Source organism: Capra hircus, chromosome 9 (assembly GCF_001704415.2).
Source record: "Capra hircus breed San Clemente chromosome 9, ASM170441v1, whole genome shotgun sequence".
In the NCBI taxonomy this organism is placed as follows: domain Eukaryota; kingdom Metazoa; phylum Chordata; class Mammalia; order Artiodactyla; family Bovidae; genus Capra; species Capra hircus.
This window is the reverse complement of record NC_030816.1, coordinates 36,793,085-36,820,276: the sequence shown is the minus strand read 5'-3', so window position 1 is coordinate 36,820,276 and position 27,192 is coordinate 36,793,085. Positions and strand designations below refer to the sequence as shown.

Genomic DNA, 27,192 nt, shown 5'->3' with positions numbered 1-27,192 from the left:
AACAAAACAATATTTAATGGCAATCATGATAAAGTCATACCTTTTGTTTTGGCTCATATCTTGAGTATGTTGGTTGAAAAAAATATGTAGTTTATACTTACTGTTTAACCCACTTGTATTTTTGTTGAGAGAGTCTCAACATTTTTTTTTTCCAAACATTATGGAGATCCTGCTAGAATAATTTTACTTGTAGCTTGTTTAAGCCCTAGACTTTTCTTGGGATCACATTCATTTAAAAGAAGCATCAGAGCACTCACTTAGCAGGAAGGCAAACTATCGTGCAAGGATGTAGCAGGATTGGCCTCTGTCTGCCTTGGACCAGTGTGTCAGTGTGATAATGGAGAATGACCTTAGTACAACCTGAAGACCACACATCCAGTTACTGGCGTCACCACTAACTGGACTGAGGAACTATTTTATGCAACCACCATTTAGACCATATTTTCTTTCACTTATTTATTTATATACATAAAGCAGATTAAAGTAAGGTAGCATTTTGGAGTAAACCTGCCTGGGTTCTACTTTCACCTCAACCACTCACTTACTTAGCTGTGTCACTGAATTACTGAGTCACTTTATCTCACTTTCTTCATCGGCAGAGATAGAGTGCATTGGTATTTCCCTCTGTGACAGAGTCTATTCAGACTCCAGTGATAATCTGAGCTTGGTTCAATGCCTGGCACATGATGATTCAATAAATGCTTGTCATGATGAGCTAAGGAATTTACACTTTCAAAGCACATAAGGAAAATCAAAAACCCTCTCCATGTGCTTTCCTAGAAGGTCCTACACGGAGAAAGATTCTGGTGTCTATCCTCTGTGGGGCATATAATACGGATTCCATAAGTGTTGTGAATTAAATTGGAAGTGCAAGTTATTTTCAAATGTAAAGTAAGTGAAAACAATTTTATTTTCAGAAATGGAAACACTAAAACAAATATTTAAAGAATCACGTAGAAAAATACCTGATAAATGCTGTTGTGTTAATGGCAACAATATTTTGTGGTACTTTGTCAAAAAGCTTTATGAAATAGAAGTACCATTTCCATTGAATTAAAAATATATCATGCAGGTTTGTTGAACTGTCTAATGGTTGGCCATTTCTGGAATGCTTGTGTGCTTGCTCAGTTACTTCATTTGTGTCCGACTCTTTGTGACGCCACCAGGCTCCTCTGTCCATGGGATTCTCCAAGCAAGATTACTGGAGTGGATTGCCATGCCCTCCTAAGGGGGATCTTCCTGCCCCATGGATTGAATCTGTGTCTGCTGCAACTCATGCACTGCAGGCAGATTCTTTACCCCTGAGCCACCAGGGAAGCACCATTTCTGGAATACATCAAGGTAAATCAGAAATCCCCGGAAAGGGAAAAATACTACATTGAGTTCTATGAAAATGAAAAAAAGAGAGAATCACCTGGCCATCTTGTTTGTTTGACTTTAATTTCTAAATTTTAAAAATAGCTTGAGTTCCAAAAGAAAAAGTATTCAAACTACATTTTTAATGTTTTTAAATTACAGCAAACTAAATAATCTCAATATTATGTTTTATTTTCCCCCCTTGGACATTAAACATGTAACCTATACTTTGAAATTTTTCGCTTTATTTTAGCAAAGTGGAGACCAAAACAAGCCCACTTAAGATGTTCGGATTAAAAAAATTGAGAAAACATTCTCCAGTATCTAATGAAAATCAGGCTCATTACTTAATAGATACTGTGCATGTGTTTAAGTTTCTATTGCTAGGTCTCTTAAAGTATATGTGGGTGTGTGGGGGTGTGTGTCACCAAGAGAATCTAGTGCTAAAACAATCTTTATTTTTTTTACATTGCTAGTCTTCTTGGTGGTGGTCTGTTTTGTCCTACAGAAATTTTTCTTTCAATGAATAACTCAGACTCAAATTACATATTGATAACTATATTTTAAACCAAAAAATCCCTCACATAATAAATACATTTTATGCACATTAACTTCGAATTTACTTCAGAAAGCTATTTACAATATAAATAATTATAAATGGGAACACTTTGCAAGATATCATTGACATAGCTAATATTTTCTACTTTACATTCCAAAGTAAAAGTTCAAATTACAGACTTATACTACGATGTCACTAAAAACTATACATTGCAAGATGGTATTTGAAATATTGGCAATCAGTATCTTCTTTCACAAATATAATCCTTTTTATAGCGCGTCAGTCAAAAAACAAACAAAATATTTTATCTCTTCTTTGAAGTGCCTACTCATATGTTTCACTTTTTGAAATATTTCCCTTTGGGGAAAAATAATGGAAAAAAAAAGTTACAGTATTTCTAAAATTTTTTCCACGCCAATTTTAGTTCTTTTGAAATGTAAACACACCAGGGTTGTTGGGTACAAATTCAAATGCGATTAAATGTGTTCCAGATCGGAAAATTAGGAAAAACTCTCCACTATATAGGCCTATGAAAGCAAAGTCCCATGCAGCAAAACTGCAATAAATAAAATGATAAAGTTTGGCATTAAATTATTAATTAGAATTTATCATGTGAACCATCAGTTTTTCAGGAGCACAGCAGAGTAGAATCTTGTTACTTGTTTTACACTTGTGTTTGTGTGTATACATATATACACATGTACACAGCCTTTCTGCATACTGTCCTAGAGAAAGAACTCTGAGCAAACCCCTATTTGGATATGAGCACAATCTCACTTTTCAAATTCAGCATTACCCGTAGAACTCTTGTGCACAAGAAATGAGCCCCACACAAAAATTCCTCTCCCCAAGAATATTTTCTATGCATGTGTCCATAGCTGTTCTGTCATTCATTTGACATTTAGCAGGAAAATGAATGTTTTATCTACAATGCATTTCCCAGTAAGAACTAACCAATCGATCTTGCTGTCAAATTCTTATTCACAAAAGCTGACACTGACATGAAAGTTGAATCACTTATTTGGAGAACCACAGGATTTACATTGTTATTAAATTATTCCAAAAACAAGATGTATCTTTCTGTCCTGTAATTTGCATGAATGAAGGAACCAAATCTGGGCACTAAAACTTTTTAAATCAAAAAGAGCACATGGAAATGTAAGCTCTTCCACTGGTCTAGGTAAGTGACCCCCAAATAGCCAAATTCTCAATTTTCCAAATATCCAAATATCCAAATGCTACTAGCACTAATAGAATTGCACAGAATATTTCAGTAACATTCAGCTCTTGAAAGAAAGAGAGAGCTACAAAATATTATATCTGTACTCAGACAGTGTCCTTAGCTGTAGTGTCTTCTATCAAACATATTTGGTCTAGGTTTTGGGGGGGAAAATCCTCTCATTTTATTTTAAAATGTCGATGCATATTTTCCAAATGATGTTTTATTGAATTGATTCTCACCCCCCAATAAAAGAGACAAGAAAGTGAAGGATATTATCGTCTTCTAGAAGAGCCCATTAAAGTCTAGCTTAAGTGGAATTCTCTGCCCAGAGGCAGCATGTGGCAGCAGGGTGTACCGAGAATTAAGAATAGTACCCAGTGGAAATATTCTAGCCCTATAAAATATAATCAAGAAAGAATGAATGAGTTTTCTGTATAAACACTGAAGGCAAATCTTTTATTGCATCCTGTCTTTCACATTGCCACATCAGCCCTGTGTCATATTATCCTATATCAGGCAATTACAGTTTAGAAAAAGCCAGCCCATTATACTCAGCATACTATGTCAAAAAAAAACCCTGTGTAACACATCTAAATGTTGACCTGTAGTTATTGGGACATTAATATTATGCATCCAAAAATAATATGCCAAATCTGTATCTTCTCAATAATAGTTTTAACTAAATGTTCCCAAGGAAGAGGGGGAAATATTCATTTATTTCTTTGGTCATACAAATATTTAAGTTAGGTAGGCAGACCAGTAAAATGAGAAATAAAAATATTCCTACCATTATTAGAAAGCATGAGGTTTGTATCATCTAATGAATTGCCACATATGTACTAGTAACTGGATATAACACGTTTTTATGAATCCCCAAAGTGATAGAAAAATCGTACTTCTCTATTTCAACCAATTTTCAGCATTTAGTAAAGTTATGAAAATCAAATTTTAAAACTAATTCCAATTTAAGTTTAGTTTTAAATGGGAACATACATATACACATATAGGTATTAAGTCATAAAGCTGCTACCATAAAAATTTTGACCTGTAAATTATATAAATGGGTTGTGTAAAGCTGGATCAATCTAGCAAAAATTGAGTCAAGATGTAATTCAGTTAATTCTGTCTTCACTTAAAAATATTAGTTATAACCATTTTAAAGTGCATTACTCTGAGTACCCCCTATTTGTAGAGTTCATATTTTCTTTCATCAATTAACTTTCTTTCATATAAAAACCCCACTGAAATTTCTTTGACAGTGTTCTCTTTCATTTCAGTTCATTTTTCTTGATTCTTGAGATTCCATTCCTTTTATATTGATAACATCTGTCCTTAGAGCACTTTTGGTAGAACATGTATCCATCAGTAATGCCCACCTGTACAGATTTACTTTCCAAAATGCACCATATTCTTGAGCTATGTGTGCCTTTGAACCATTTGTCCATCTACAGAATTCAACAAAAATTTTAGCATTCCTAAAACCTTACTTCATGTTGCAAATTGATCAAAAATTCAGTTTAAGTGTTCCAGAGCTTGTATAGTTCATTTTTAGTTTTTATTATTCTTTGAACATTTTTGAAAGTATACGCTGACTGTCTCACTCACTTGCACCTTTTTCATTTATAGCACAAATGTTGCTGCCATACCCAAGAACTATTTAATTTTATGTAGCCTCCTTTCTCATGTACAAACAGTATTCATCTCTCAGATTACCATCATTCAGATTGTCACCTGCCTCTGGACTTTCAAATAACTGTGTTAAATGATGAAGATATAGTACCAATCCCTGAGTGCTCAATGTCATGTTCTGCCTTCAAAATGATAAGTAAGTTCTTCCAATACACCCCACCCCCTTCCATATCACATGAGTTTTAGGCAAGGGACTCTTAGGAAATATTTTCTACAAAATTTCTCTAATCACTTGTGTCACTTTGCTTTGATTACTAGAGAATGATGCATTAAATAAATATTATTTATATTACTTCTCCCACAGTTTCTACCGTCTATACCTTGGCTGAACTAGAAAGTTGACTGTAGCTATAACATGTCTAAAAGAGCCCATGCACCTGCTTGAGTTTCAAAGCATCTAGACCTCTCTCTGAGTGCAGAAAAGCCAGAAAGATGAGCCTTGATAACGCACATCAGATGGTTATTAACTGGTTGACAAGCTCAGTTCCAATGAACCACAGAACCTTGGAACTTTAGAGCTGCCATGCAGATAAAGAAACTGGGGCTTAGGCATGGTGAGTGCTCCCAAAATAAGCTACAGGCAAGGTCAGAGCTGGAACTCAGAGATCTTGACATCTAGTCCACATCTTTCTACTGTATCGCATGAACCTAAGACCAAGTTTATTTTGCTGTTTACAAACAATATGGAAAATGAACACTTTGCCTGCTCCTTCAGTCAGAGAACTGCTCTTGCCCTTTTAGCCACTTGTCCATCAGCCCAAGCTTTTATCTTAGACTCTCTCCTGAGGCTTTCCACGTGTCACATTTGCACATCTGTGCATTGACATGTGTTCAAACACTTCAAACAGCTATACTGCTGTCATGTAGTACTTCACTGGTTTTCCTAAGTTTTCCTGTTGGCTTTTTTTTTCACTTATCAGCCTTTTTTTCCTGGTGAGTTAGTTTGAGTTTTCATTTGGTTAGGTTTTTGGTTAGTTTTTTTTATAAGCTCCCAGTATGTTGATTACATCTGCTGACGCTTGTTTGTTTTGAGATATCATTTGATTTTTCTCTGCTTCTAGTCTTGTCCATCTTTACTAAGCTATTTCCAATTGGGCACACCAAACTTTTGATGTGTGTCCCAACACTCAGTGTTTTTACTTAGAAAAACCCTTAATGCTATGTCAGTGTGATCCTGTTCTTTGTCGAACTCAAAAGTAAGGTGCAAAATCATACTTCCTGATTACTTATAATGGATACCAGGTGAAAACTCATTCTCGTATTAGATTCAGAGCCATTTCGTTAATTTATGCCTAAATCAAATGCTTTAGATGGTTGAAACCACAAAGAAAAACTAGTTTATGAGATGTATCTCCCTCTTTCTAGGTTATTTTGGGAATAGAAATTTCTTTCCAATGCTCTATGTGCTAGGGTTAAGGAAAGTTACCACTTGGGGTGTACTTATGAAATACAGTCAATATTTCTGTATGTAAAGTATATACAGCAGATTGCGGATAGTGGTCTATGTGTATGAAGTTCACTGGATCATTATAATGCATTGTCATCCATCTGTCCTTTCATGTGGTATATATGCTCACTTAATCTACACAAGTATTTTTCAATTCAAAATTTAATCTAGTCTGTTTCCCATATAAATAGAGGGGCAAATCTGTGTATCCACTTTAGCTCCATTATCGATGTATAACCCTGAATGCCAGTGCTCTGTCTTTGATTTCACAAGAACACATGTTAAATACCCAGTAAGTTAAATTATCCATTCTAACAATCTGTGGCATTGTAAATGCTGGTAGTGGGGCATTAAATGATAAATATGTTTCAGAGATCCTTAAAGAACAAAATATTTTAGAAAAAACATCAGCTTCCATTGGTAATTATAACAGATGTTCCCTTATGTCCTTGTGCTGGATCCGGCTGCATCCTTAGATGGGAAGTTACATCAAAGTGTGAGCCATTACAGCCCAAGGAATAGTTCCTAATGGTTTCGCTGTCATATAAGTGCTCCAGGGCATATCCAGTTAATGTGTAAGCATGCTTGTCAAAATACTGCCGGTGGGAGCCAAAGCAGTTTGGAGAGATGGCAGGATGGTCTCCTGGTGTCTGATGGGGAGACATATCAGAATGTAGATAATCTTTAGCTAGGATCAAACTGGATTTGGAAATGCGATCTGAATTGGGACTACTTATCCGAGACAGTGCTGTGGGACTGTTGTCGTACTCATTTTCACGAGGGCTCAGCATCTTTCCCTCTCTCTGCTGGATGTGGTCACATGGTGAAGTGTTGGCAAGAGCTGAGCTGTGGCAGACTTCGCCTGTCGGTGGGGGCTGCTGGTAGTTTGCAAAACAGAGGGAGTGTTTTTTCCCAGCTCCATTAATGGAAGCCAGTTGGTCTGGGGGCGCTTTCCTTAGCTGCAATCTGTTCTCCTCTTCTTTAATCATTTGCTGGGTGGCTCTTATCAGAGTTTCGATTTTGCTAGGTTCATGCGGGCTACTCTGAAACTGCTCAGTGCGGTATCGGTCACCTGATTCGCTGGCAGACCCAGGGTCTGGAGAACTGACCACACTCTCTTCATCCCAATGACCTCGCCCTAGAAACCAGAAAAAGTAAAAAAGTAAGTGGTCTCAAAATTCACCCCCAAAATTGCAAGTGAATTTCTTTTCCCTAGGAGAAAGAAATGCAACCCACTCCAGTATCTCTGCCAGGAGAATTCCATGGACAGAAGAGCCTGGAGGGCTACATGGGTCGCAAAGAGTCAGACACAACTGAGCGACTTTCACTTTCACTTTTCTTTTCCCTATTAAAAGAAACCTTTTATCTTTCATTTTTAATATGTGCACCAATATTTGAAACAGACACAGGTGCACATGACAGAATGTCAACATATTGTCCTGGAATTCATAGTTCTTAGTGGCTTTTAAGTGCAGATGAAGTTTACAACAAGGTTAGAAGGTAAACTTGGTTCGTGCACTGTGAACGCCAACAAGTGAAACAGTAAAGTATGTTTATATTTGTCCATGGATGAATATCCCTGGGACCTGACTGTAAATAATAAAGAAAATGCACATTTGGTTTATGTTATTTTCTAGAGAAGTGTTCTGTTGATGCTTAGAAATGCTTTCAATTAAGATTGAGGATGAGGATAATATAGTCTGGACTATTTTCTTAATTTCCATTAAATCACCTAAAATGTTAAAATTGCTATATGTATCTTAAGTAGAGTTACAAAAAACCTCTAATGTTAGTTTTCAAGCTATTTGAGGGTTAAAAATATCTACACATATTCATACATGTGTATGTGTGAATGGAGATATATATGTATGTATATATCATCCTGATCAAAAATACAAATATGGTCTTCCTAAATCTAGTGTTAAAAAATAAATCTGTTTCACACACATATAATCATATAGAAACTCTGGCATTTTAGATTGCTTCTAAAATAAAGTGAAGAATAAATAAACATTTTAAATGTTAATAATAACCTGTTCTGAACCAAAGAGAGAGATGAAGAGTGCATCCAAGCCATTATTCCATAAACTACATTATTCTCCAAAGAGTTTGAAGTCAATATAAAAAGAGAGAAGAGAAGCAGAAAGGGACCTATGAAAGCTGAAACTGCTTAATGCAGCAGAGAAGCCCAGGATCACACTAGTCATTGCTTTCCTTTTCCCTTTTCTTATTTTATATCTAATATTTCCCTCACGACCATGTGGGTTAAGCCAGGATTCTCACTTCACTTCCATTCTTTGGCAAGCAATTACCCTTTGCCCTGGGTTTCTATTCCCAGGCCACCAAACTAGAGAAATTAAAAATAAAAGCAGAAAAATAAAAAGCAAAAATGGAAACGAAGTAAACTCATTCATAGAAAACAGTCAGTGCCCAGGTGGTATTTGCAGGAGACTTTTATGGGGAGAACCGCAATGTCCAGCATATTTCTCATTTGAGAGACACAGCAGGAAGAGAAATACCATGGCCATTGGATCAATCTTAGCGTCACGGCCTTTTAATGAAATGGGGAGGGGTATCAAGACCTGCCTGGGCCCAAGCTTGGAATGGACAGGATGAGGTCTCCTTGAGCAGATTACATTGAAATGGACATAGAAGAGCATTGATAACACTAAAGGTTTTAACTGAAGCGCCCATTTCTATGTGTTCACAAAGCCATAAAATAATCCCAAGATGAAAATCACCATGGGTTCCACATTTCACTCCATCCTCAACTCACAGAGGATACTATGGGCTGCTGTAATGGCACAAAGGGAGCAGTTACTAGCATTTAATGCCTAGAGGACGGTTAAGACACCTGTAACAGTGAGTGATGGGCCATAAAACAAAGGCAGGCCTCCCCAACACTCCCAATACCACCTACAGTGTCCTCATTGAGAAACCCTGCTAAAGGAGCCCCAAGCTACTCCCTGTCCACATCTGAAGCCGCAGAATACAGAAGAAAGTAAAACAGAAGAAATTTAAACGCATGCATACTGCACATTAGTAGGAATAGACTTAATTCACTTTAACTTAATTCCTTTCCTTTTTTTTAATGTTAAAATGGGAATCATGTTTACTCGCCTGTCCAAAATAAACGGATTAAGCAAACATCAGCAAAATCAATACTCTTCAAAAGAGCGGATTTGGTTCTTAAGATCCCATTGGTTGGAGTTTCTGATTTGTAAATTCCAAGGAGAAAACTCACTGGGTGGGGTTCACTCCAGGGTCCAACCTAGACTAAGATAACCCTGCCCAGAGGTGCCAGGCTGCGCGTCGGGAGTCTGGAGCTCGCCCTTACCGTGGATCCTGTGCACCGAGGCGATGTGAGGCATGCTGCTCTCATAGGCTTCTCTGCTCTCCGGGGAGGCCTTGGTCAGGGGCAAGGCTGCGCGAGAGCCCCACCAGGGCTCCCTCCCCGCCTGCGGCGCTCCCAGGAAGTACCTGCCTGCCTCACACCGGCCGCCCTCGCAGGCCTGGGTGTGGAAATGCCTCTCCTCCACCAGCCTGGAGTGGTCGAGCGCGAAGCCGTAGCAGAGGGAGCCGCGGTCCGAGAACTGCCTGTAGGCGCACGACGCGTCGTGCTGGGAGCCCGGTCGGTCCGCGGGGTCCAGGAGCTGCGGGGAGGCCGCGTCGGTCAGGGGACTGCCGCCCCACTGGCTTTCGTGATCTGATTCCGATCTTTCCGTGGGAAATCCGGAGTACTGAAACCGAGAGGACGAGAAAAGAACATTTCAAAAAAAAAAGAAAAAAAAAGGCCCCAAGGTCTGAAAGCATCCTTAAGGTCACATTGGGCTCTAGCGCCAGGCGGGGCTCCCCTGACTTGGATCACCCGTCAGTCATGATACCGCGAAGAAAATCCTTTAGGCCGCTGGAAGGAGATAAAACTAATGACAAACATGGACTGAACTAAATGCCAGGCACTGCTGGACGCACTTCCCGTGAATTACTCGACATAACTCTTACAAGCGCTTTAGTGAAAATATTTGTTGTTGTTTAGTTGCTAAGTTGCTAAGACCCAACTCTTTTGGGACCCCTGGACTGTAGCCCACCAGGTTCCTCTGTCCATGGGATTCTCCAGGCAAGAACACCAGCGTGCTTTGCCACTTCCTTCTCCAGGGCATCTCCCTGACCTAGAGATGGAACCCACATTTCCTGCATTGCCAGATGGATTCTTTACAGCTGAGTCACCAGGGGATCCCAAGTGGAGATATTAGTAACCCATTAAATGGGTAGGTAAGCTAAAGCCCTAGGAGGGGAAATGACTTGCCCAAGATGACAGGGTTAGCAGCTGGCAGAGCCAGAATTCAAACCCAAGTTCTCCATTGCTGCACAAGTGGTAGTGTCAAAAAGAGAGTCCAAGAGAGCACCATATTAAAAAAAATATATATTTATTTATTTATGTAATTGGCTGTGCCCCCATGTTTGTTGTGGCAGACAGAGTTTTAGCCACTGGGACCACCAGAGGAAGTCCTGAGAGCACCGTATTTTACTCCTGTTGGCTTTTCACATTTTTTCTTACATAAAAACAAACAAACAAACAAACAAAAAACAAAAGCAAGGTTTAAGGCTTCACACTGGACTGGTAACTCTCTGAGAGTCATGCTGGATACAGGGCAAGGTAGTTAATAAATACTTAACCTAATTCAGTCTCAATGTGACTTTGGGAAAGTCTTGTCCCATATAAGTTAGCCTGTTCACTAGGATGTGTTTCTTGCTTTCTAAAGTGAAACTTCAAATATGCACAGGCTCGTCGGGATAACATAGCTGCAGGCAAGGCTGCACCTCTGCAAAATCACACTGCTCACCTGTTGCCAGAGTATTTGGTCAGGTGCTTTAAAGAAAACATAAAAGGCCAGAGGACCTCCCCAGGAGGTGAGTTTCCTCAAGGGCCATTAAAATCAGTAATATAATCATTTCTACCAGGTTTTGGTCTCCTAGTGCTAAACACAATTCTTGGTACCATAGAGAGATTACCTGCTATAATAATAGATGTTATTTATTGGGAACTTACTGTGTGCCCAGCAATATGCTAACCCTAACCACTCACGATATATAAATGAATCCTTACAACCACCTGGACAGTAACATAGCTCCATTTTATAGATGAGGACACTGCATCACTGAGTTTTAATAAGATGCCACAGCCATCCCACAGTTTATCTGGTTTCAAAGCCTGCTTTTATTCTTGCATGGTAAGGAAGAGAGGAGAAAGAAAGGATTCAATGTTAGAGAGATTACCAGAAAAGTGGCTGAAACTGCTTTATAGGTTCAGGAATCAAAATACAAGTCCAGTTTGCATTTTCTTTCTCATCCCCAAGAAGGAGGGATGGGTATGTGAGGTGGGAAGGAGGTGAGCAGGGGGGTAGGGATGGGGGGAGGCACAGGGACAGGAGAAATTCCCAGGCTCTATTGTTCTTCATGTTACACGCTAGTTGAGCAAATGTGATCCCTGATGAGGGCTTATCAGAACAAGTCAAACTCTCCCTTTTCTCCTAGGCCCACCCTGAACAGAAGAAAGAATCCCAACCCTCCCCAACTCTATGCAAACAGGCAGCTCCACCAGGGAGATGAGGCACAGAGGTTCCTCCGGGGCAACTCTATAGCACACTGATAAATATCAGGACAGAGTTCCAGGTGATTCCAGGGTCAAGATTTTTCCATGGCTATTTCTAATGTTAATTTAATCATTTTCTGAATGTACATATGGACTATCGCCATATTCCATCAAGACAAAAAAAACAGAAAATTGAACTTCTTTCCTGCAGGCCTGTAGGGTGGACATATCATGGCATCCCGAGCTCCGTTTCTCCTACTCACACCCCCACCTGCCATCTGCCTTTTCTCCCCCTGAATACCAGCCTCTCATTTCACCAAGCAGGGGCTGCCACCCTCTCTCCTGACTGAGTGGGGACCAGCGTGCTGTCCATTTGCCCTCTGGTAGCACCATCCACATGCTTGCTAGGAAAAATTCAAGATCATCAGTACTATTCCACACTAGAATTTCCCAGACTCTCCTTGTTTTTATAAAAGTATAAACCAGGCCTATTTCTGAAGTGCTCCAGTCAAGACTTTTGAGCCCTGCTGAGAGGACGAAAAGCCTTCCCTGAGTGTGTATGGGAAAGTGCTGTTGGTGCAGCAGAGAACATTCTGTCCTTCGCTGACAAAGAAAATTCAACATGAGGCAACCCTGGCGTACGTGAGGTACACATTTCAAGAGCACCTGAAGAAGAATTTGACAGAGAAGCCTCTTGTTGATAATCAGGAAGCCACAGCAGTGCAGGCACTGACCTTTAAGCAGGCGGGACCTGGGTGGTTCAGTTAGACTGAGCCCTCCCACTGCTTTAGAGGTATGGAGGAAAAGCCAAGCCGTAAAGCTTTGTTTTATAAGAGAAGGCCTATAAACTTGAACCTGAGTGCACCATCAAAACTGGGAGCCATGGACTTCCCTGGTATTCAGTGGTTAAGACTCCACATTGCCACTACAGGGGGCACCAGTTTGATTCCTGGTGGGAAATTAAGAACCCTCATGGGACAAAAAAAAGCCCCCCAAAACAAAAAAACCATGAGCCATGTCCACCCTTTAAAACAGACCATACTTCGTTAACACTACAACCCTGTAATTTGATCTGAAGTAGTTCAGTTGTTCATGACATGTTTGAGGAAAGAAAGAGGGCAGAAAGGGAGGCAGGCAGCCAGGCAACATATGCCGCCTGTGAATGAGTGCCACAGATGAAGACTTCTGGTCTCCCTGGCACCTACATCTGCTACTTAACCACATGTACAGTCAGTCACAGGCAACTGATTTAATTTCTTGTGTCCTAACAGGAAAAGCTGAACCAGGGTTGGGGCCATTTAATGGAAGAGTCCCTAGGGACAGGGAGCCAGGAGACTTGGTTCCAGATCCATTCTTGATAGTAACTCTCAGGGTGTGAATGTGTGCTGAGTCGCTTCAGTTGTATCCGACTCTTTGCAACCCTATGGACCGTAGCCCACAAGGGTAACCTAGGGAAAATTTATCTTTCTTAGCCTCAGCTATAGAATGACATATCAGGTTAGGTTAGTCCTTGAACTTTTCTTCCAGCTCTAATATTCTTTATGATAAAGCAATTTTTGGTAGTGTTGAAACACATGATCCCTACGCCTGTTCCTGTTCCTGTCGCACTTATTTAAAGTAGATAATTAGAACTATAATATGAGTCCAAGAATTTTTATTTTCATGGTTATAAGAAGGCTATTATGTCAGTCATAATTTTGCTCTAATGTTAATTTCCCCCCAAGTATCTCATAAATTTTATAGGTATTATGAGGACTTTTGGTCAATAAATCATTCCATTCTAGAGGCTTCTGAGTAGGAAAGATAATATTATCCATTTGAATCTGCCTCTCTTCACACATCCTCCCCCAAGAAACCATAAGGTTATCAAGGAGCACAAATTAAACCTCACATGACCTATGCTATCAGCATTATTAGGAGGCAAGGAATATGCCAAATTTCAAATTACTTATAAGTAAAAAAGAGAAAGTCCAACAGCAGTTGCTGTGAGTCTGTGGGTACAGAGAGTAAGGTACAGAGCAGTTTAAGAGACTATGTAAAAAAAAGAGAGAGAGAGAGTGGGGAGAGAGAGAAAGAAATGAGGACATAGGCAAAATGAAGAAAATTATTCTTAGAAAGAAAGAGCTCAATCAACGTCAAAATATGAACACAAGTTAATATTTAGTAGCTCATAGCACTGACCACAGGTAAGGAACTCAAAATCAAGCAAAATCAAGAACTCCCAAACTCAACAATAAAACACTAAAATGTGTGAAAGACATGAAGAGACATTTCACTCAGTAGATAAAGAGGTGACAAAACACGATGGAAAATTCAAACAACTAAGAAATATTATCACATACCTATTAGACTGGCTAAAATAAAACTGGGAGGGATTGGGGGCAGGAGGAAAAGGGGACGACAGAGGATGAGATGGCTAGATGGCATCACCGACTCAATGGACGTGGGTTTGGGTGAACTCCAGGAGTTGGTAATGGACAGGGAGGCCTGGTGTGCTGCAATTCATGGGGTCACAAAGAGTCGGACACGACTGAGCGACTGAACTGAACTGAAAATAAAAAAATAGTGACAATACCAAATGACAATACAAAGATGAAGGAAAACTGGCTCACTCGTGCAATGCTGATAGGAATGAAAAATGATATAGCCCCTCTGGAAAGGAGCTTAGAAGTTTCTAAAAAGCCTAAATGTGCAACTGCTATCTGGCAAAACTGGACACTTTTTCCAGATAAATGAAAATTATATTTATTTAAAAACCGATACATGAATGTTTATAGCAGCATTTTTTCCCACTTCCAGGTCCTCTGTAACTGTTCTTTTTCTTTTTAAAATTATTTTTAATTGTGGTAAAATATACATAACATAGGAGAAGGCAATGGCACCCCACTCCAGTACTCTTGCCTGGAAAATCCTATGGACAGAGGAGCCTGGTAGGCTGCAGTCCATGGGGTTGCTAAGGGTCGGACATGACTGAGCGACTTCACTTTCACTTTTCACTTTCATGCATTGGAGAAGGAAATGGCAACCCACTCCAGTGTTCTTGCCTGGAGAATCCCAGGGACGGGGGAGCTTGGTGGGCTTTCATCTATGGGGTCGCACAGAGTCAGACACAACTGAAGTGACTTAGCAGTACACATAACATAAGAGATACCCCATGTCCAAGGGAAGAGAAGCCCTAGCAAGACAGTAGGTGCAGGGGCAGTGGCTGTGCAGTTCTCGAGCAACTGTGAGGAGATACCCCGCGTCCAAGAACAAAGGAGAAGCCCCAGCAAGACGGTAGGAGGGGCGAAATCACATTTAGAATCAAACCCTATTCCTGCCAGAAATGCTCAGAGGGCTCAAACAAACCTTGTGAGCACCAGGACGCAGAGACCCCACAGAGACTAAGACAGAACTGTGTCTGAGTGTCTCCTGTGGAGGTACAGGTCAGCAGTGGACAGGGGCTCTGGGTGCAGCAGACCTGGGTACAGCATAAGCCCTCTTGGAGGAGGTGGCCATTAACCCCACCACAGAGCCCCTAGAACTTACACAAGACTGGGAAACAAACTCTTGGCGAACACAAACAGAACCTTGTATGCACCAGGACCCAGGAGAAAGGAGCAGTGACCCCACAAGAGACTGACACAGACTTGCCCGTAAGTGGCCAGGAGTCTCTGGCAGAGGTGTGGGCGGGCAGCGGCCTGCTGGGGGCAGAGTGTAGCAGGCATGCCTGGGACCTTTTGAAGGAGGCCTCCGTTATCTTCATTGCACCTCCGCCATAGGCCCCAGGTAAATAACAGGGAGGGGACACAGCCCCACCCATCAACAGAAAATCAGATTAAAGATTTACTGAACATGGCCCTGCCCATGAGAACAAGACTCAGTTTCCCCCTCAGTCAGTCTCTCCCATCAGGAAGCTTCCATTTGTCCTTCTCCATTGGAGGGCAGACAGAATGAACACCACAATCACTGGAAACTAACCAAACTGATCACATGGACCACAGCCTTGTCTAACTCAATGAAACTATGAGCCATGCCATGTAGGGCCACCCAAGACAGACAGATCATGGTGGAGAGTTCTGACAAAATGTGGTCCACTGGAGAAGGGAATGGCAAACCACTTCAGTATTCTTGCCTTGAGAACCCCAGGAACAATATGAAAAGGCAAAAAGATAGGACACCGAAAGATGAACTCCCCAGGTTGGTAGGTGCCCATGATGTTACTGGAGATGAGTGGAAAAATAACTCCAGAAAGAATGAACAGATGGAGCCAAAGCAAAAACAACACCCAGTTGCAGGTGTGACTGGGGATGGAAGTAAAGTCCGATGCTGTAAAGAGCAATATTGCATAGGAACCTGGACTGTTCGGTCCATGAATTAAGGCAAATGGGAAGTGGTCAAGTAGGAGATGGCAAGGGTGAACATCCGCATTTTAGGAATCAGTGAACTAAAATGGACTGGAATGGGTGAATGTAACTCAGATGACCATTATATCTACTACTGTGGGCAAGAATCACTTAGAAGAAATGCAGTAGCCATCACAGTCAACAGAAGAGTCTGAAATGCAGTACTTGGATGTAATCTCAAAAACAACAGAATGATCTCTGTTTGTTTCCAAGGCAAACCACCAAATATCACAGTAATCCAAGTCTATGCCCTGACCACTAATGCTGAAGAAGCTGAAGTTTAATGATTCTATGAAGACCTACAAGACCTTCTAGAACTAACACCCCCAAAAAGATGTCCTTTGCATTATAGGAGACTGGAACGCAAAAGTAGGGAGTTAAGAAATACCTGAGTAACAGGCAAATTTGGCCTCTGAGTACAGAATGAAGCAGGGCAAAGACAGAGTTTTGCCAAAAAAATTCACTGGTCATAGCAAACACTCTCTTTCAACAACACAAGAGAAGACTCTACACATGGACAACACCAGATGGTCAACATTGAAATCAGATCGATTAAATTCTTTGCAGCCAAAGATGGAGAAGCTCTACACAGCCAGCAAAAACAAGACCAGGAGCTGACTGTGGCTCAGATCATGAACTCCTTATTGCCAAATTCAGACTTAAATTAAAGAAAGTAGGGAAAACCACTAGACCATTCAGGTATGGCCTAAATCAAATCCATTACAATTATACAGTGGAAGTGACAAATAGATTCAAGGGATTAGATCTGATAGACAGAGTGCCTGATGAACTATGGACAGAGGTTCACGACATTGTACAGGAGGCAGGTATCAAGACCATCCCCAAGGAAAAGAAATACAAAAAGGCAAAATGGTTGTCAGAGGAGGCCTTACAAATAGCTGTGAGAAGAAGAGAAGTGAAAAGCAAAGGAGAAAATGAAAGATAAACCCATTTGAATGCAGAGTTCCAAAGAATAGCAAAGAGATAAGAAAGGCTTCCTCACTGATCAATGCAAAGAAATAGAGGAAAACAATAGAATGGGAAAGTCTAGAGATCTCGTCAAGAAAACTAGAGACACCAAGGGAACATTTTATGCAAAGATGGGCTCAATAAAGGACAAAAATTGTATAGACCTAACAGAAGCAGGAGGTATTAAGAAGGAGTGGCAAGAATACACAGAAGAACTATACAAAAAAGATCTTCATGATCCAGATAATCACAATGGTGTGATCACCAAGCTAGAGCCAGACATCCTGTAATGAGAAGTCAAGTAGGCCTTAGGAAGCCCACTTGAACTACGAACAAAGCTAGTGGAGGTGATGGAATTCCAGTTGAGCTATTTGAAATCCTGAAAGATGATGCTGTGAAAGTGCTGCACTCAATATGCCAGCAAATTTGGAAAACTCAGCAGTGTCCACAGGACTAGAAAAGGTCAGTTTCATTCCAATCCCAAAGAAAGGCAATGCCAAAGAATACTGCAACTATTGCACAATTGCACTCATCTCACACACTAGTAAAGTAATGCTTAAAAGTCCCTAAGCCAGACTTCAACAGTACATGAACCATGAACAGCCAGATGTTCAAGTTTAGAAAAAGCAGAGGAACCAGAGATCAAATTGCCAACATCCACTGGATCATCAAAAAAGCAAGAGAGTTCCAGAAAAAATATCTACTTCTGCTTTATTGACTATGCCAAAACCTTTGACTGGGTGGACCACAATAAACTCTGGAAAATTCTTAAAAAGATGGAAATACCAGACTACCTGACATGCCTCTTGAGAAATCTGTATGCAGGTCAGGAAGTGACAGAACTGGACATGGAACAAGAGACTGGTTCCAAATAGGGGAAAAAGTATGTCAAGGCTGTATATTGTCACCTTGCTTATTTAACTTCTATGCAGAGTACATCATGAGAAACTCTGGGCTGGATAAAGCACAAGCTGGAGTCAAGATTGCTGGGAGAAATATCAATAACCTCAGATATGCAGACGACACCACCCTTATGGCAGAAAGTGAAGAACTAAAGAGCCTCTTGATGAAAGTGAAAGAGGAAAGTGAAAAAGTTGGCTTAAAGCTCAACATTCAGAAAATGAAGATCATGACATCTGGTCCTATCACTTCATGGGAAATAGATGGGGAAACAGTGGAAACAGTGATGGACTTTATTTTTTTGGCTCCAAAATCACTGAAGATGGTGACTGCAGCCATGAAATTAAAAGACACTTGCTCCTTGGAAGGAAAGTTAGGACCAACCTAGACAGCATATTAAAAAGCAGAGACATTACTTTGCCAACAATGGTCCATGTAGTCAAAGCTATGGTTTTTCCAGTAGCCGTGTATGGATGTTAGAGTTGGACTATAAAGAAAGTTGAAGACTGAAGAATTGATGCTTTTGAACTGTGGTGTTAGAGAAGACTCTTGAGAGTCCCTTGGACAGCAAGAAGATTCAACCAATCCATCCTAAAGGAGATCAGTCCTGGGTGTTCCTTGGAAGGACTGATACTGAAGTTGAACCTCTAATACTTTGGCCACCTGATGAGAAGAACTGACCCATTGGAAAAGACCCTGATGGTGGGAGGGATTGAAGGCAGGAGAAGAAGGGGACGACAGAGGATGAAATGGTTAGATGGCATCACTGACTCAATGGACATGAGTTTGAGTGAACTCCGGGAGTTGGTGATGGACAGGGAGGCCTGGGGTGCTGCAGTCCATGGGGTCACAAAGAGTCGGACACGACTGAGCGACTGAACTGAACACATAACGTAAAACTTTCAATTCTACCCAATTTTGTGTACAATTCAGTTGCATTAAGTATATTCACATTCCTATGCAATCATCACTGCCCATCTCAAAACCTTTACCTTGGAAAACTCTCTTGTCATTAAACAGTAACTCTTCATTCTCTCCAGTACCGGGAAACCACTAAGCTACTTTCTGTCTTTCTGGTGTCTTCCTGCCAGAGGAACAACAAATGAGCCCCTTGCGTGCATGCATGCTCAATCATTTCTTACTCTTAACAACCTCATGGACTGTAGCCTGCCAGGTTCCTCTGTCCATGGAATTTTCCAGGGAAGAAAACTGGAGTGGGTTGCCATCTCCCCAAAACTCCCAAACCCCTAGCTTGCTGTTGGGGTTTCCCAGAACCTAACCACTTCAGAAATCTTTTTGAAACTCCTATCTAATCATGTTATTCTCTTGCTTAAAAAACATTCTTTTTTTCTTGTCTTTCTACCTATGCATCAAATAACTTGGTGATAACAGCTACATAAAGCCAAAGCCATAGAGATACAAGGAGTAATACCCTAATAATAAGAGACTAAAATGCCACTTTCAGTATAAGGCAAATCCCTTCAAAATAAGGAAAGCTACAGAAGATGTAAAAAAAAAAAAATGCTATGGTTATATATCAGACTTTACACACTGATAATAAGGAATAAGCCTTAGCATCCATGACGAGCCATCAAAATTCATAAAATATTAGGTTATAAAAAAAAACTTAGGAAATTCGACCAAATAGAAATATTAAAAACAACACTCTTTGACTTCAATGAATAACAAATAAAAATTAAGAACAATTAAAAAAGAATCCTTCCACCTAAAAAAACAAAACTAACTCCTGGAGAAAATAGGAAAATAAAGTATAGACTACAGAATTTCTAGGAAAAGGATAATTAAAATACTACATATCCAGATTTATGGGATATATAGCTGTAGATACCTAATTCAATAAAAGTGAAAGAATAAACATCAATTCAATTCTCTATTCAAAAGTTAGAAAACTAACAGAAGAAAAGAAAGCACAAGGAAAAATAGTCAAAAGACATAAACTGACTATTCATAAAAGTATTAAAACAGCCTAAACATATGAAAACATGTTTAACTTCTGAGTAAGATAAATGCAAATTAAAACAATGAAATACCATTTCTTTTTCTTTTTTTAATATTATTTGGCTGTGCCAGGTCTTAATTGTGGCATATAGAATCTTTGGGATCTTGCAGCATGTGGAATCTTTAATTATGGCATATGAAGTCTTAGTTGCAGCATGTGGGATCTTAGTTCCCTGACCAGGGTCATACCTGGGGCCCCTGTCATTGGGAGCTCAGAGTCTTAGTCACTGGACCACCAGGGAAGTCCCTGAGATACCATTTCTTAACCATTAGATTATCACACGTTCAAAAGCTTGACAATACATCGCTTGGCATAGTGTAGGCAAACAGGTACTCTGTCCCACCCACTGCTGATGGAAATGCAGACTGATAACAGCCTCTATGGAAGGGAATTTGGCAGCAGTTAACAAAAACTGCAATTCCCCACTGGTAGGAAGCCACTACACCAAGCAATATATTGATACACTGAGTAGTAAGGTGTAGGTAAAGAGGTATTATATATGGAACCTACTCTAAGCTGGTTCAGAAAAAATAAAAAATGAGGGCAGGTGGGAAAAGAGAAAGAGAATATGACAAAGCAAATATGGCAAAATGTTAAGCTGTAGTGAACCTAGGTTTAGTAGGCAGAAATACTTTACAGTCCTTGAAACTTTTCTTTATGTATGAAATCATTTCAAAGTTAAGATTTTGTGTTTCGTTTCTGTTTGTTTTTTGGCCCCACCACGTGGCTTGCAGGATCTTAGTTCCTTGACCAGGGATCAAACCAGAGCCCCTGAAGTGAAAGAACCAAGTCCTAACCACTAGACTATCAGGGAATTTCTTCAATATAAGTATTTTAAAATAAGAAAAATCCTATATAGCAAAATATTTCATTTTTATAGAATGATTAGAGACAAGGCCATTTGTTTTAAACTTTTTTTCTGAAGAAATAGAAACATGCTCTGATAAAGCTATAATTTAATTAAATATCTTTGTTTTTATTACTGATGATTAATATTTTGTGCATAAAAATATTATTTTAAGTTATGAATTAGAGATTCCAGTAGAAACAGCATTCAGATCTAAATTCAAACATGGTTGGACCCTGATCTACTATCATCCAACATGACTTGTCCTGAAGATCACCTCCTGTGGGCTTTGATTTTTCCATCTGCAGAACAGGAAAAGACTGCCTGCATTATACCATTGCAGGGAAGATCAAGTAAATAACACGCATCTAACTACTCTTAAAATGCAAATGTTACAGATATATATGTAGTAAAGCAGAGGTCCCCAACCGCTGGGGACACAGATCAGTAGTGGTCTGTGACCAGTTAGGAACCAGGCTGCACAACAGGAGGTGAGCAGCAGGCATAAATGTAATACACTTACATCATTCTGAAACCATCCCCCACTCCACCCTGGGTCTGTGGAAAAACCGTCTTTCATGAAACTGCTCCCTGGTGCCAAAAAGGTTGGGGACCTAAAGGTCCTTAATCAATGATTTTCTTTTCAGTAGAGAGGAATAGTTATACCACAATCTTGTAAAAATGATTTTTTTCCCTAGATTATATCATCTAGAGGTCATATTTTCAGTTCCATCCTATTGGCATGTCAGAGATAAAACACATAGGTTAAAGGATAAGGAAATCAACATCTCTTTTGGAAAAAACATGTCTTGTACACTGCTGGTGAGAATGTAAATAGGTACAGCCACTATGGAAAATCATATGGAGGTTCCTCAAAAAATGAAAAATAGAACTACCATATGATCCAGCAATTCCACTCTTGGGTATACATCTGGAAAAAATAAAAACTCTAATTCGAAGAGATACACCTCCGTGTTCATGGCAGTGTTATTTACAACAGCCAGGATGTGGAAACAACCCAAGTGCCCATCAACAGATGACTGGTTTAAGAAAATGTGGTGTATATTTACAATGCAATATTAACCATAAAAAATAATGAAATATTGTCCTTTGCAGCAACATGGGCGAACCTAGAAAATATCATACCAAGTGAAGTACGCCAGACAGAAAAAGACAAATATTATATGCTATCACCTATACGTGGAATCTAAAAATAATTCAAATGAATCTATACACAAAACAAAAACAGATTCACTGACATAGAAAACAAACTTGCGGTTACCAAAGGGTAAAGGGAGGGGGGATGGATAAGTTAGGAGTATGAAATTAACAGATACAAACTACTATACATAAAATAGATAAGAAATAAGGATTTACTGTAAGGCACAGGGAACTATGTTCAATATCTTATAATAAACTATAATGGAAATAATCTGAAATATATATGTATATATAATAATCACAGTTGCTATATATCTGAAACCAAAACAATATTGTGAATCAACTATACTTCAGCATAAAAAATTTAAAAAAGAAATCAACATCCCAGCTGCAAAAAGAAATCAGGTGACTGGCCAATCACCTAAACATTACAGCCTTTTCTTCCAAATGCTCTGATTTTCAAGGTTCAAATGCCCTTTGGTACCAATGGTTCTTATCACTTAACTTTGACAGAAAGCCCACAGATCTGTTTCAAGGGTGGAGAGAGAGGACACTTATGATCAATTAGCCAGCACCTGTGGATGGTTCTCCCAGAAATTGTTGATATCTAGACCATTTTTAGGTAAAAAAAAAAAAAAAAATCACATTTTAGAACCTATAGAATATCTGCTCTTCTTCTTTTGAAAAGGTAATGACACTCTCCTCTGTTTAAAGATAAGAAATGGAATGATTCGATTCCCTATTTTAATTAGACTTAATCAACAACGAAAGTTTCAGTTCAGTTCAGTCGCTCAGTGGTGTCCGACTCTTTGCGACCCCATGAATCACAGCACCCCAGGCCTCCCTGTCCATCACCAACTCCCGGTGGTTAATTTTGCATAAACTTCTATTTTTCTTTCTTAGAAAATTTATTATTATGAATACTCTGCACCTTAATTTATCCCTATTTCTTATTTAAAGTTTAATTTTCAAAACAGGCTTTCATGTTGGTAAATTTAAAAACTGAGTCAGATGAAGGATGCCCTGGTTCTAATAAACTTGAAACCACATGTCACCCACCAAAGGTGGGCTAACACCGACCAGCAAAGAGCTTGGATGCCTGCCAGCAATGGATGTCAGATCCCAGTCATAGCCCCCAGCTCTCCTCTGAGACTCAGGGCTCGTGAAAGAATCATTCCTTCTCAAAGAGAATGACACTTCATCCGGTTAAAAATCTGAGCCATCAGCTGGGGTTTTACATGCATTCAATGGAAACTATTTACAACAATTCACTCTATGATTCATTCTGATATTTATTGAACATCTAATATTGGCAAGGCAGTATGCCAAGTGATTTGAGAAATACAGCTTTATGTTCAAGGTGTTCATATTAGAAGCAGTATAAATAATGCATAAGACATAACTTGAATACAAGTTCAAAAATGGCAAGGGCTGAACAAACAGAAAAGCAATGTAGTTAAGGAGTTCAAAGAAGGGAGCTCTTACTCTCTAATAACACTGTAGCTACTTGAGAAGGGAAAATGAACTTATGACTAAGAGGCAGTTTACCATATGATTTGCATATGCTAACTAATACCCATCACACAACAACCCATCACACTACCTTTATCAAATACTTGCTTCGCTCTGGTCACTGTACTGAGATCCCACAGACATTATCTTATTAAATGCTCACAACATCTTAAATCATTGATCCCTTTACTGATGCAACAAATGAAGCAAAAACAAAAAACCTAATCTGCCCAAGTTCACATGAGTATGATATTTAAGAGGAGAGATGCAATTCCAGAATCTTTGATCTTTCCAGAATCCTGGACTCGTCTAGACTTAGGTACCCAGCTAACAAAAACAGCAGTGTCCCACCCTCTAGGTAGCAGTAATGGATCTCAGGTCCCCAAGCATGTTCTTACAAAGGGAGCTTTCTCCAACCTCTACATTCCAGTAGACCATCTCCACACAGCCTCGGTGATGTCCTCATAGTACTGAAGCACTCTTCCACAACAGTTATAGCACAGATATTCCCCTTTTGATAACAGTCAGGAGAGTCTCTCCTGCCTCAACAGCATGTTCCAGACAGGTGCTCTGCATTCATCTGGATATGGCAGCAACAAGGCAACTCAGGAAAAATGCCAGATGTTCCAACGATAGATGTTATCATTATCTATTTTTATTCTGGCAGCTCACTGAGGTTTTTTTTTTAAAATATCATTTTTAGCTGTAAAATATAGAGAGAGACCCTCTTATGGTAAAGAGGGTCCTGTTTTCTATGAAAAACTTTCACTCTATCAGGCATGAACAGCTTTCCTCTTGATTTGTGTCTGAACCATGAGAAAAAAAATCACAGATGCAGACTGCATTGTACCAAGAACATATGCATGCTTTTAAATCACTTTTATCTTACTTTTTACTAATGTAACCCTGAAACATAAAATATGTCCTTTTTTTTTCATTCACTGTTATGGGAAGAACAGATGGTAAAAGGGTTAGATTAAAGTAATACAGCATGTCCATTAAAATAACCCCCACTGCTGGGGGTGCTTCCCTCAAACAGGAGTTGTGTTGGCTATGAAGAACGGCTTTGGTTTATACACATTGGAAATTGCCGGGGGTTTTGTCAAGGATAAACATAAGCATAAGAGAAAAACTAATGTCAAAATCAAATGCATTTTAAAATGACAATTATGCAAGTTATTTTGCTAATCTGAAGGGCTGACTGAAAACATTTGCCTGTGAAAATGTAACTGAATAGCAGTCAAATAATAAAGTCCATTTCTAACATGAAAAACTTTACTACCTAGAAACTGTAAATAAATGAAACTGCAAAGAAGATATCAAGTAGACATTACTTGTTTCATTCTTGCACTCCTATTAATGGCAGGTAGAAATTTTTGCGTTTACTTCATGTGTAATTTATTGTCTAATCAACAGCAAGAATAATTCAGGAACATTCAGGAACATAATTCAGGAACATACATTTAAAAAGGCTAAATATACCATGATTTCTACATAAGTCTCACACATGTTTAGCATTGGAAAAGCATCCTCATGAAATTTTAGATGAAATTCTGTTTAATTATATACAACTTCAAAAGAGTTAAGCTTAAGGAAACCTTCAAGGAAAATTAGAGAATGCATTTTAAAAGAAAAAAATGTCAGTCTTGAGTCACATTCCAGAGTCAAGGATGACTCCACTAGAGGAACTACACAATAAATATTTTTGCTTAAACTATAAATAATTAGAAAGCAAATACTGATTAAAAATTGAATGATTAAACATTTTAAATACTTAGGCCATTTCTCCCTTCATTTTAGAAAATGGTATAAATCGTCATCTTCAGTCAGATGAAGATGACAGTTTTAAAGAATGGGTTCACAAGATTTTTCACTCATTATTTTTATGACCTGCTTCACTTATAATATATAATCTGTTGTTTTTTGTGACATATTTAGCTTTAACCCACATTTTAGTTATTTTTAGTTCAGAGAATATTTTGGTGAGAAATCTTTCATACCTGTAAGTTCCTGATAAATTTCATGAAGTAGAAACATGGGAAGGTTTTTATGTACCTCAAATGTGGTTTGAAATGTCATAGGCCTTCTCTTAATCCACCCCCCACAGTTACAAAAATGTCGCTGGGATCTGGTTCAGTCATTTTTCTCACAGAAAAATAAGTACAGTCGACATCTCATTAGCTGTCAGGGTGACGTGCAGCTGGAACCAGCACTCGGAACCAGAGGCCGGGTTTTCTCCAGCATAATTCTGTAAGGAATCCCCTAGACGGTTCCATATGGAGAGAGCTGTTCCCAACCATGAAATCCACAGTCCACATCCGTCTATAAATCCAAAGGTAAAGTCCCAAAGGCTGGCAGGTATCTTCACTGCACTGAAGATTTTAAAAAGGTAATAAACATTTAATTAGGCCCTTTAATGTCCTGGCACACACAGCTGTAAATGATCAAGGAGATCTCAACTTCGCATTGATAATACAGAAGTGGCTCTAGCCCATTGGATAAATCCTGGGTTTCCAGGACCAGTAGCTCTAGTTTTAATGGTAATCTTCTTCCCTGATGGGCTTTGAGCATGAGCCAGAACTACTTCCGTCTTTTCACTGATACTGTGACTCACTCTCTGGTGTTTCACATATAAGTGGCAGATTAGATGGGCTTGAATTAGATGGGTGCAGGTGGTGCCACCTGCTCCAGCCCCTTATTGCAGCTTTGTCTGGCCTTCCATCAGTTTATTCTGAGTCTCGACAAAGGACGGCTGCCCAAGCTGCTCTTGGCACTGTCCTAGACTTGGGCCAACAGATTATTGGCAGGCATATCACTGGCCTTCTGCATGCTGAAAGAGGAGGCCTATCAGACTTGTAACTCTGTAAAAAGAAACTAAAGCTCAAAGTCCCTCTACCGAAGTGATCAATTTCAAACTGGTATCTGTAAATGGAAGGATGGATCTACTTTCTCATCTTCTAAGTCAAGTACAATAAGGAAAATAATAAGGAAAACTAAAACAGCACAAACTGTTAAATAATATACATCCAGAACTTGACCTTCCAGGAAAACACTGCAATTCAATGTGCCATAATGTGCTTAAAGGGGTTTCCTAAAAATCTGTGAAGGATGGATGAGTTAAGGAAATCTAAATTTCTTAGCAAAGATATTCAAATACAACTTAACTCTACAAATTTCCCATTATGACTGGGTCAGATCCCACCAAAAACTGTCAAGTAAGGCATTGCTCTCTTGAATTTGACTATTTGGTTTTAGTAAGATTTGATTTGATAGGTTTTCTTAAAATAAATTTCCCTGGGCATATTTTGATGGTGGATTCAGCCATCCCCCTGCTTCGCCTCTGTTCAGCTGTGGGGCAGAATCACAAATTCCAGCCATCATTTCCATTAAGCCAGAAGCTTTCCATTTGATTTAGCACAGCTGCTTTGCCCACTGCCCAACTTCTTTTTTGACACTAACTCTCCCCTAGATCCAAACCATCCTATGTTATGAAAGAGAGATGTGTTTAACATGAATTATGCCTTACAGCCAG

At 39.4% G+C, this 27,192-nt stretch overlaps 1 protein-coding gene across 1 annotated transcript in view; it reads right to left on the bottom strand.

Moving 5' to 3' along the window:
* Window positions 1,902-27,192, bottom strand: part of SIM1 (single-minded family bHLH transcription factor 1) — a 74,955-nt gene continuing 49,664 nt past the window's right edge. Inside the window, exons 11-12 of the mRNA XM_018053128.1 lie at window positions 9,611-10,013; window positions 1,902-7,411 (exon numbers count right to left, since the gene is read on the bottom strand). Of these exons, the coding sequence (XP_017908617.1) occupies window positions 6,681-7,411; window positions 9,611-10,013 (1,134 nt within the window). The 3' untranslated portion in view covers window positions 1,902-6,680. The remainder of the gene's footprint in view (window positions 7,412-9,610; window positions 10,014-27,192) is intronic.